Raw genomic sequence first — 12631 nt, 5'->3', positions numbered from 1 at the left:
ATAGCATGCCTTGGATTTGCCTTAGATTCTTACAAAAGAAATAGCAAGTCTTGGGGGGTCTTGGGTTCTCCTCTTTGCAGAATTTGAGAACTCTAGAAAAACTGACTTTGGACACTGAAGTCTGTAATGAGGCAGTGAAACTGAAACAATGTCACAAGGTGTTCACTTAAGGCACTTAAAAGCAGACTTGGCTGCCTATCATGAAAGTGTCACTGAACTTGGCAGTGAGAGGACTGCACATCTTAACAGTTGCTTATTCCTCTGATTTCTACTCCTAGTCTAGAAAGTAGACAAAAAGCACTTAGGTGAGCTAAAAGCGCGTAACTGTAGCTCAATGGCCATAGCAAAACACGGAAGGCACGACACAAACTTCTGTGATGAAATTCTGCCTGTTGTTGCAACAAATGTTGATGCATTTAAATATTTTCTTGCTTTTTATAGGTATATGCATATTTTCCAGTGAGAAAACCTTTTGTTTTCTGTAAGATGTTATTGTCCTGAGTGTTAATGCGTTTCCAGCTATTAAGATGTAATCATATACCTTAAGTATTTAACTATATGTTTGAAAATCTTTATGAGCAATCTCAATACTTGAGGAATACTTGGAATGAACTCATAGTAAATTGGCTTATTTTCTTCTAATTTACTAGAAGTGCTGATACGAGAGCTGTAATGTGGAAAGTATATTAATCCATGGAGATGCATCGCATATATGAAATCATTAAAAGACTTAGAGGTGGCTTAGGCTAACTCTTGTTAATTAGAATTACAGTAGAAAAATTATCACTATTTTTTGAGGTAATGCATTTGAAATAAATACAGCAACTTTAAAAACAAACTGCATTAATAAATTACATTAGATATTGCATAACCATGTATCTTTTCTAAAGGATTATTGTGTGTGAAAAAAGTGAACCAGAGGCCTAAGAGTAAAGTTTGTTTCTTTCAATTTATAAAAGCTGTCTAGAAATGTTTTCACTTGAGATCTTCTCTAAAAAATAAAGCCAGTGGTTCTTGACAGCAAATCCTGAAGCAACTAGCTTGATGCCATTCTGTGGAGACATGATTGCCCTTTGGCTGTACTATTTTTAATAAAGGCAACTGGGCTTTAAATAACTTTTAGATTTAGTGCATTTCAAAAATGGTTGTGAAACGATTATCTGATTTCTTTTTTGTTTTGTTTTGTTTCTTTGTAGAATGTGAAAAATGGAGGAACTGCAATTAATTTCAGTACTATAATATAAATCAAAATTATTTTTGGCAACAGGAGGTGGAAAACCCTTGCTCTTTACGGAGACATCGTATGTGAGAAATGCCTAAGGCTTTGTAAAACTGTTGCCCAATATACTGGAACATGGAGACACCGCTAGACCCCATGAAGGATGACTTGCCCTTAATGGCCAACACTAGCTACATGCTTGTAAAGCACTATGTATTGGACTTGGATGTGGATTTTAAAAGTAAAGTTATTGAAGGCGTCATAGTTTTATTCTTTGAAACCGGGAGCCAGTACAGGAAAACCAACAGTACTGGCAAAGGTGGCTGCCAGTTGCAGTCTGATGAAAGCTCTAAAATGATGGCATCTGAACCCTGCCACATTCCTGTGACAAATGTGAGTGCCTGTTCATCTAAAATGGTATATGATGATTTTTCTGTCTGTGGTAAAGGTGAAGAAGATACTTCTGATAAAAATGGTAACTATAGCAACGAGGAACAGGCTTCTGGGATTTCTAGTTCAAAGGACTGCTGTGACATAGAGAATCATGGGAACCAGGATTTTCTGCTGATATTGGACTGCTGTGATTTATCTGTGCTAAAGGTTGAGGAGGTGGATGTTGCTGCTGTGTCAGGCATTGAAAAATTCACAAGGTTATCCAAGCTAACTGGTGTTTCAAAGGAGCTGGAAAATCTCAGGAATCAGATTGTACATGAACTTGTGACTTTACCTGCAGATCGCTGGAAGGAACAGCTATACTATTTTACTCGCTGCAGCCAGGCACCTGGCTGTGGAGAGCTTCTGTTTACTACTGGCACTTGGAGCTTGGAGATAAGGAAATCAGGAATTCAGACTCCAACAGACTTTCCTCATGCAATAAGAATATGGTACAAAACCAAACCGGAGGGAAGATCTGTTACATGGACTACAGACCAGAGTGGCAGGTATGTAACTCTTAGCTGAAAGCTTTGCACACATGTATTTTAAACATAGGGGCAAGAATGTAGAATCATGTAATGCTGGGCAACTGTGAAGGTGATGAGCATTCCCTTCCATTGTTTTAATTTAATCCTTGGTTTGAATCCTATTGCTGTCCTGCAGGAGAACAGACAAACTCTCTGCTCAGGAAACCCCAATAGACTTGCAGACCTCAGGCCTGTCTTAAGTGATTGCATGCTCATTCTGTGTGGGAGTAAATAATTGTGTATTGGAATAAGTGTGTGCAGGGAATAAGGAGTTGTCACTTAGCGGAAGAGAAGATATGCATGACAGGTTATTTTCACTTTAATACTTTGTGTTCTTTTTCCTTCCTGGCGTACACAACTGATCATACAGCATAAAGATCAGTATATATAATACTTAATTGAATTGCTTCACAACTAGTCTCTTATCAATATTGTAATAAGTTTAGAGATGCAGTCTTTTCCTGTTTAGTCTCTCATAATCAACTTTTAAAATCTCCATCTATTATGTAAAGTACATTAATGATAGCAAATGAACTGCAAACTGAAACTGCAAGAAGAATTGGCATTTTATCTAGTGTTTGTGAAAGTACACAGTGCTGTACAGAAACCTTCAAGATAAGGTCTTTGTAAGAGGGAATCCAATTCACTTTTGACTTCTGCAACTGTAATTGTTTTACTGTAATGTTCAAAGCTGGTTTTTAATGGCTCTTAGTACTTTATGATGTCTAAAAAAGAGAAACAAAGTTGGAAGATGAGAAAGAAATTTGGTCTAATTGAATACTTGCTTTTCATTCCCAAACTAGACATAATGTGGTTACTTTTCATTTCAGTTATGCTAATAGAAATTAAGAGTCTCCTCACTGGCATCCATGTTAGGGAGGAAAATGAGGTCTTTCAATTGTATATCTGGTAGTTAGGTAATTCTAATGCTAAACCATGAGCAGTATCAAGTCCAGAATGTCTCAGTCCTGTTCATTACTTGTTCCTCTTCCTTCTCCTTGCTCACTTCCCATGGACTTATTTCTGGTATGAGCTTAGGAAATTTAACTCCATGTAGTATCTTTAGTTACAAAATTCTGAATTTTGACTGCATGCAGAGGTAGGGCAATTGCCTGTGATCACACAACTTGTTTGTGTTTACCTGCCTCTTACTAAAGTCTTTGAGACTAATGTTAACAACGCTCAGCTGGTATAGGATTCTTCCTCTGTGCATTGTCTGTGTGTTCTGAACATTTGAAGGTTTGTCTTAAGCATCCAAATCACTAATGTCTTTTTGTTTTGACTTTTTTTCCCTTTCATTATTCTTACTTTAGAGGCATTTCACGGCAGTTATACACAAACGCGTGGAATTTTATGAATCAATAATGAAGCAGGAGAAGATGGTTTGACATGGGTCAGGCAGTCCGTTGGTAGCAAATACTCTCAAGCTGGTTTATTTTCAGTGTTTTGTAGGGTATTGCAGAAGCTAATGCCTGCCAGAAAATAAGTTTTCACATCACAGTCATATAGAGTCTTTCTTGATGCATTTTAAAAATCAAATTCTGTATGTGATGAACCCATAGATACAGTGGTGAAGCTCTTGTACAAAATGCTGTCATATTTTTCCTTCCCTTTCTAAAAATAAAGCCCATTTATAATGTATGGGGGAAGTACTATTACATTATATTCTCATAGGGGAATTCTTTAAATTGTTCCAAATTAGGCATATGATGCTTTTTTTAGGCAGATGTCAAATCCTTTCCCAGAGGAGTCTGTAATCTATGGTTCTAACCCTGAAGAAAAGTGAAGCAAATAACAAAGTACAAGCATTGTGTGGCCACTTCCAATATGTTTCCTCTGATTTAACACTAGTACAATGTTCTGAAATTTAACCTGTGCACTATTTTGTAGAGACTTCCATTTTATTTGTTTTAAACAATGATGTAGTATAATACACAAAAAAATCAGTTAAAACAAAGCTTTGTGGGATGAGTTTAGGCAAGTTGAGATGTGTATGCAAACCTGATGTTAGCACAGCAGGACAGATTTCTGTTTTTAGTGGAGGAACTGAACACATGGAATTTCAGCATTTCTGTCTGTGGGCTTTTGATGCTAGAATATACATTAATGATGAATAAGGAAAGTTTTTTTGTAATAACATGCTTTTTGGGGCCTTTATGCAGAAGTTCTAAAAAGGGGCAAAATAGAGGAACAGAGTATGTGGGTATGCACATATATATACATACATGCATAAATACACGCACTTTTTTGTCTCTTCAACAATTATACTCACAAGGACTATATCAGTTCTTAAAATTGTCAGGTAGTTTTTAACAGTGATGAATAATATAATTATTAAAATTGAACAAAAGTGTTGATTATAATGTTTGTAATATACTTAAATGAACAGAAGAGCAGTTCTGTTTCAAAATTTTTCAATTGTTTACTAGCAAAATACAGAACTGGGTTTCAAGCTGCAATGGTAATGGTGAAATTGTAACAAAATTATACTTTTGTTTGAAGTATTCTTACTAATATTAAGTATTATAAAATTATTTAAAATAACTTATTTTAGACACTATAATAACCACTTTGTGGAGGGAATAAGGTGTATAAAACATGTTTCATTACTGGGAAGCAGATAACTTTTTGCCAGCCCGTCAAGATGTTTAAGCAATTTTGCCTAACACTGTTAGTAGTATGTAGCAGTGTTGAGTCAGCATGGCTACCAGCATATTTTGAATTAAAAGCTTTCTCATGATCATTGTTAATAATACTTATTCATTAAAATATCCTGGGATCCCATCTCTCTATTGTTTAAGAAAAGGATTAAACACGTTTGAGTTAAAATTATAGAGGTAATTTTCCTAGCAGACAACCTTGCAAATTCACCTCTAATGGGAGATTCCTCCCACCTTTTTTCTGCTCTACTTGATCCAATTCTAGTGCTGTCGTAAATTAGTTAATGGTTTTGTTGATATTAATGAGCGACTGGAATGGAACTCATTTCCTCATTGTGGGATTAGGAATGAAAGAATATCTTTGATATGAATAACATCAGTGAAAGACATTCCATGTCACTGAAACCTTTCGGTACTGGGTCCTAATCCTGTAAGCTACCTGTGCATTATTTACCTTGGCATACATGAATAGGCACATAAATCGGTCAGGCCCATGCATTTATTTTTTCAAGTTGAGCCCTAGATATCAGATATACAGAAAAGGAGAAATTCTGGGAATTAAAGGGGATGCGTTGAATTACTCTGAGTATATGATTTTCATGAGAATGCTATGGAAAAAGTGTATTTTTAGAAGTTATTAAAGGATTATTGAGCAGTTTTGGGGAAATGCTCTAGAAAGAGTTACCCTTGTGCTAATTTTTCAAAGTGGGGAATACTGGAAAATATTAAATGATCTCCTTTAAAAAAAGATTATGATATCTTGATATTTATTTGATGAATTTAAACGTCTTACCTTTTAAAAATATTTTGTACTAGTTTATTGTCTTTATAATATCTTATTATTAGATTAAAATAGCAATGTATTTTTAAAGAATTCAGGAAATATTTTTGCCTTTAGGAAAGCTATGAAGGTGAATACAGCAAGCATAAATGTACAGTTTCGTAGAAGTGGTGATGCTAGCATATGTTCTGTAATTAAATGCTTTTTTTCAGGGCCAGTGTTCAACTGTATCACAGACATCACTGAACTGCATGACTCTTCATTTGTTATAAATAATCTTGCATTTCTGTAACATGCAGCTGAAGCACCTGAGGTAGATAGTGATAAGGAGAATATCTAAAGAGGTTGTACCTAACATAACAATGAAACAGACCTTGGTTTCCTGTTTGAATAATTTGATGTTACTGATTATGATGAAACAGCAAATAACTAGTAGAAAAGTTATGCCAAACCTATTGTGATCTGTTTTAGGGACCTGTGTCAGGAGTCCAATTCTCGCTGAATCTCACTGGCATGGAGACTGGCACAATTCCTCATTATCGTTTGTCTGCAGATGAGAAAGAGAGATTTTACATTTTTTGAAACTGCTTGTTTCAAGTCTGCCTCTTCTTAAGACACATATGTTTTGAAATGCAAATCGTGGTTGAATAGAGTAATGGAAATTGTTCAGATGCATTGGTGTCAAAAGCTATTCATTAAGAGATAAGCTCTTAAAAAGTCATACTTTTCTTTGGCACTGTAGTCATTCAGACTGTGTTATGTAGTATGCTGCATACAATAAGAACTAAATAAAAACTGTATAAAGCTACGCATAGCAACATTGAAATTTTTCTTTTTTTACTGTTTTAACATTTAGTTCATAGTTCATATTCCCTTGTGAAAGAGACTGAAATTTTTATAAATGTGCTAAACTTGAAATGTTTTTCTAATTATTCAGGGTAATGGAAACATGCTAACGTGTTTCTTGAGTATTTAGCTAAAGCTTGAAGTTAATTCTTGAGCAGTGAGCTCTAGTTTCCAGGAAGTTACACATAGAAGTCCATGTTTATGAACTTTCTATAGATGGAAGTATAACCTAGAAAAAATGTTTTGTGTAGTTGTTAGCATCATGTTTCTAGTGTTGTTCATAATGACGATGTTTACTAAAAATCAAGAAGTGGAATTTAATACGTTTTAGCATATGCGATTTCCTTAAGTTTGAGAACAATTTGCAAGAATTATGAAATTGTTTTGTTTTATCTAGAGACTGCTGGAGAAGCAAAATGTCACCATTTCATATGTGAAGGATTGCTTTCCAAACATAAGTCTTCAAAGTTTTGATTTAAAATTGTTTAAGTCTATCATCTTTTATGTCCTACAGTGGTCAAATGACCATCTAAGGTTGCAAAATTGTTTTTTGTGTCCTTAGTGATTGGTACTTCAGAGTGAAGAACTGCACTTGGCTACAGTGAGCTAACAATTTGCCTGGGATATTGTCTGGGTATTGGTAGCAAGTCATTCCCTAATCATACTCACATATCTGGGCATTTTGGGCCATACTTGGAACATGTTTGCAATAGGCCAGCAAAAAAAGAGGGTAATAGTACTGATTCTCAGACTGGGTCACACAGTTTCTCCCTACTTAGTCTGAAGTCTTTCTTTTTACCCTCGAAGTTCAACATAATGTTTTGTGTTTGTATTTTCTGTCTCCAAAGTGTATTAACAATATAGAGTCAACCACAGAGCTATTTTGTACTAATGAAAAGAGAGAAGGAGGGAGAGCTAAAAATAAATGAGGAAGAAGCCTACCAAAATACACATGCTGAAAGAGACACTCTTGAACTCTCTAGATCAGGATGCTGGTTCCCTTCACCACTGCTATCATGACACAGGTGTGTGTCCAGCGGGGTGATAAGGCATATTAGAGAGCTAATCTAACTGAAAATAAGTGGGTGGAAAGGAATTCTTATAGGAGTTGTTTGGAATATGCTACTGAGGTTAGTTCGAAAGGTAGAGTTATCTGTTTCACTGGTAATACAAGTTTGTGCCAATGTAACCCTGTATCTGTAGCCTTTGTGGAGTCTGAGGCATCCATTGAATTTTTGTAATATATTTGATATTGTCATGGTTTAACCCCAGTTGACAACCAAACACCACAGAGCCACTCTCTCACTCTCCTCTGGTGGGTTGGGAGAGAGAATCGGAAGATTAAAAGTGAGAAAATTCATGGGTTGACATAAAAACATCTTAATAAGTAAAGCCAGAGCCATGCACACAAGCAAAGCAAAATAAGGAATTCATTCACCACCTCCCATGGGCAGGCAGGTGTTCAGCCATCTCCAGGAAAGCAGGGCTCCATCACACATGATGGTTACTTGGGAAGACAAACACCATCACTCTGAATGTCCCCCGCTTCTTTCTTCTTCCCCCAGCTTTATATGCTGAGCATGACATCATATGGTATGGAATATCCCTTTTGCTCATTTGGGGTCAGCTAGTCTCATACTAGCTTCTATGAAGAAAATTAACTCTATTCCAGCCAAAACCAGCACAGATATTTTCAAAGCAAATTTTTTCCAGGGTAGAAATTGGAAAAATGGATCAGATTTTCACAGTTTCAAACTGCCGATCAGAAAATGTGTCATGACATTAGATGTTTATTTTTCAGTGGCATGAGCCAGCATCATTCTATGCTCTTGGATGCTGGAAATTCAGGAAGGGAATAAAGAGCTTGTTTTTCTTCATGGGAAAGGCTTGGAAGAATAAGATGCTCCAAAATCCAGGCAAGTCACAGACTAAATCCTAAGTGACTACCATCAGTCGTGGGGAATTCTCTCCTGTTATTTTATGTAATTTTGTTCCCAGTGTTCAATATTTATAATTGAGTAAGTAATGACGTAGTCTGAAGTTTGTTGGATTACTCATATCTGATGCAGTGATTTCTAAGGAAGAGCAAATGGTATCAGGAGTAGAACAAAGTAGTAAAATAAAAATAAACAAAAAAAAAAGGTAAGCAGACCTTGATAGAAAATGAACTTATTTGATATTTCTGGAAATGTGGATGGCAACGAACAAATATTTCTAAAAAATTTAAAATAGCTCCTCTGAAGTAGTTGTCCTAACTAAAAAGGAAGACCATGAGAAATGAGGTCTTTTTAGTGAACGTGATACTTTTTCAGAGTTATAGCAAATTTCATGGCCTGGCAGGACAAATGATACTCACATGTAGGTGGCACAGGGCAGAGGAAGGAAGTGCTGGGCACTCACAGAGGCACTGCATACTGGAGTATAAGGGGCAAGGCTGATGATACTCCTTCAGGAAGAAGGAATACAAAAAAGCAAGTTGCCTCACTAAAATGTGCCAATGAGAGGACCATACTAGATCAGAGGAGGCTGAGAATGAAACAGTATTATGAAAATACCATTAGCCATATAAACATTAAAAGTCTAAGTGGTTTAATTTTCAGATCTAAAAGGGAGGTTAAAACACTGAAGAGCCAGTGATTCAGGGAATGAAGAGTCAAACCAGCCCTTGTGTGTTTGTGAACTGGCTGGCCAAGAAACCAAACCAGCCTTTGATTTCAACATAGACCTGAGAAAGTCCAGCTGTATCACAATTCATATCCATAGGAAAACTGTCTTCTGTTTTTAAAGACAAAGGCTTACAATGGGTTGGATTTTTTTGTTCATTGCTGTGGGAATAGAGCAATTAGGTAATCTCCTGTTTTCTCTGCCAATAGTCAGCTATTTCCAGTATTTACTACCGTTTTAGCAGGACCTATGGCTATGAAATTAAATTTTGTTTAAATGCAGTCAGGTTCATACTTCCTAAGGTGTTACAGAAGTAGTATTAAAAGATGTACAGAGAATGGAATACCTAAGAGATTGGTCAGGTGTGTGACTTCAGATTTAGGAAGCTTTCTCATAACAACATTCAAGAAGCATTTGCCAAAAATACAGGTCAAAGCAAGTGGAAAAAATCCTCGTTGTTAGAGGGCAAAGTGGGAGCACAATAAACATTAAATTGATTTACTTTGGGTTAAAAAGGTATGCCCTGTCTTAACCTTATTATCCTTGCATCCCAGTGATGGCTATACCAAAAGATAAAACCTTTGAACAGGAGATTGTGCATGTACTATGTCCAGATGAAGCAGGATTGATATACCTGATGTGGACCACAAATTAGTGGGCAAAAGTGAAAAAAATTATATTGAAGTGTCAGTTCAGAAATGTAGCTACCAGCTGTTGGGAAACCAGCATCAGAGTAACAGGGATTACTGGAAAAGTTAGTGGAATCACTCATCTCATAATTGTATTTAGTACTTTTAAATTAGAGGATGGTTTGAAAAATGCATGGATAGTTTTTGACTGATTTTTTATTCAACAGAAGAATGGAAACGAATACTTGCTCTGTTGGAATCTGATGACAATCACTGGCACCTTGCAGATACGTAAATTGATAAGGCAGAACAAAAAAGTTGGTGTGATTTAGGTGCTAGGAAATCCTGCTGCTTCATGGAAATGACACAGTTGTTTAGAGTAAGAAAGAGCTGCCAACAGCAGTGGTTTTACAGGGAGTGGCCTTCTAGCTGCAGGAGGTTGCTACCTTATATACTTACATGGAGGAAGAAACCCTTGAAGAAATAGGGAATGTATATTTTCAAATATGGGAAAGGGATAGAGTTGCTGAGCTGGCAATTTTCCTTGAGAAAGCTTCAAACAGTCAGTAACTAAAGCAGGTTGACATGGCTGAGCCTTACGACATGATTCAGGTGTTTGATGGCAGGTATCTCAAAGAAGACCTGCAGATTCCTGTTTAGAGAACGGAGTATCAACTGAACATTTATTACTAGCTTTAAGGGTAGCTTAATTTGTTATTATTATAATTGATAGGCTTACATGAGAGAGGGAGATCTGCCAAGAGGTATGTTGAATTGGCTTTGTTACGTTATGAAAATATATGGAATACTGATGAGTTAGGATTGCATGAATCAAATTTTCCTTAGAATCCTTGGCTCTGGGAGATTACTGAACAGCAGACAGCCCAGAGTCTCCTCTTGGAGTAAAACCAAACAATATTACAACTAGTGTTTGATTTGTCCAGTAGCCTGGGCTGTTGATCACTGGGAGTTACTAGTCATAAATTTGGTCGGATGACTGACCAGAGACGTATTTTGTGTTTTGTGGGTGCTTGTTTTTTCCAATGTAACAAGTAATTAGACAAATAGTCTGTGTTCTCTTTTGCTGTATTCAATTTCCTTATCTCTTCCAACCTATGGTGGCAAAGATTATGGTTGGCATAAACAACATATTACATAAGTAGATTATTTGGATGTTACAAGACCATTAAAAGTGAGAGAAGAGAGATGGAGAGGATAGATAGTAGGAAAAAGGAAAGGAACTATGAAGTTTCTTGCTAGCAGTGGTAGGGACAAATTAGAATAAAAGGCAGATTTTGTATCAATTGACAAAAGCAATCTAAAACTAATTTTTTGTCATTGCTATTCTTTGATATACCTTGGTTAGCTAGAAATTTTTCTTTTTCTGGATCAGGTGAAAAATCACATCCATATCAGGATAAGAATTATGTTGCCAGTCCTCTTATGTGCTGGAATTGTGCTGCCTGACCCAGAACAAAAAACTTTCAAGTGCAGTGGGTGTCCTAAAGTAACACTGCACTATTATCTATGTTGTAAAAGAAATTACTACTGTAAATGAAGTATAAGAAATTAACAAAGTAAAACATGATTTGTCATGGGAAGCAAAAAAAAATCTATGGAGGTATACTTTAGGGTGAGAAGAAAACAGATGAAAATTTTCAGTGAAAGAAGAAAAGATAAAGAAAAAATCATGAGTTCACATTATAAATGCTCCTTTCTAAAGCAGAACAGGAGACTGTTCAATGTTAGCTGACATCTCGGTTTATGGCCTGTGGTCAGTCAAGCCTCCAGGTGATCGTGCTATGAATGTATGAATATCACATTAAAAGCTGATGTAATTGTTGTTCTGATAGTTTCCTCTTGAAAACTAGAACTTGTGTGTTTCATTACTGTTTTCTTAGCAGACTTTGACATATTTGAATACATTTTGGTTTGAAATAATTCAGTTAGTAGGTATACCCAGACAAAAATGGTATTAAAATGGGTGAGGAGTGGAAAGGTGGCTTAGGTTTGAAGAAAAGATTATGTAGTTACCAGTCTTTTTTCTAACTTCCTTTCTACTTGGGCCTTAATTGTAGAGGCTTGTGACTTGCCTGTGTATTCTAGCATTAAAATGTTTTAGGAAAAGAGTTAGTTATGTAATACGTATTATTTCTCAAAATGAGAGTCTTCCTAGTCCCATGTGAAAGCTATTGGACTGGGAGGCTTGAAACTAAGCCTGTAAGGTGCAGCTTGAACACTAGCACTAAGAAAATCTGTTCTCTGTATTTAATTTTCCCCATCTGCAAAATAGTATTGACATTATTTGTAAAACACTTTATGGTCTGCAGGTAAAAAGAGCTCTCTGAGGGCGAGGTAACATTAATGGCCTCAGTGGCGTCTCTTCCATGTTATGTTTGTATTGTATTTGATGCAGCATCGCAACATTCTGCTTGGTGCTGTTCTACCAGACTCTTTTCTTAGTCATTGTGGCATTTCCCTCTAAAATTTATTCAGGATATGAAAATCCCTTATATTGCTCTTAAGACTGGGTTGTACCAATGGGACCCAGGAAAACAGCCTTCACAAATATCTTTGTCCTACTCTGTTCACTCTGATACATGTTAGGGGGAGACAGATTATTTTCTTCTTTTTTGTTTGTGTGCATTAACAATAGGTCTACTTAAACTGCAGTTTCCCTCCTTGTTTTACTGAAAGATCAGCTGGCCTGCATTAGTTAAGCCACAGTAACTTGATTGTGCCATGAACAGCTCTGAATTCAATAGCACAGATAGCCCTTTTGACAAGAGAGCAAAAATAGTTTCAGAATATTTTTCATCCATGGCCATCAGTATCTCAGTTCTTTTCCTCTGTGTAGTTTAGAGTTGACT

The 12631-nt window shown here is 36.2% G+C and overlaps 1 protein-coding gene across 1 annotated transcript in view; it reads left to right on the top strand.

Annotated features, from left to right (window-relative positions):
* Positions 1-1354: 1354 nt before the first annotated feature.
* Positions 1355-12631, top strand: part of LOC104623627 (chromosome unknown open reading frame, human C9orf3) — a gene marked incomplete at its 3' end in the record, with an annotated part of 26351 nt that continues 15074 nt past the window's right edge. Inside the window, exon 1 of the mRNA XM_010290772.1 lies at positions 1355-2160. Within this exon, the coding sequence (XP_010289074.1) occupies positions 1355-2160 (806 nt within the window). The remainder of the gene's footprint in view (positions 2161-12631) is intronic.

Source organism: Phaethon lepturus, unplaced genomic scaffold (genome assembly GCF_000687285.1).
Source record: "Phaethon lepturus isolate BGI_N335 unplaced genomic scaffold, ASM68728v1 scaffold7707, whole genome shotgun sequence".
Classification (NCBI taxonomy): Eukaryota; Metazoa; Chordata; class Aves; order Phaethontiformes; family Phaethontidae; genus Phaethon; species Phaethon lepturus.
Note: the sequence above shows the minus strand (reverse complement) of the source record. Positions and strands in the feature narration are given on the sequence as shown.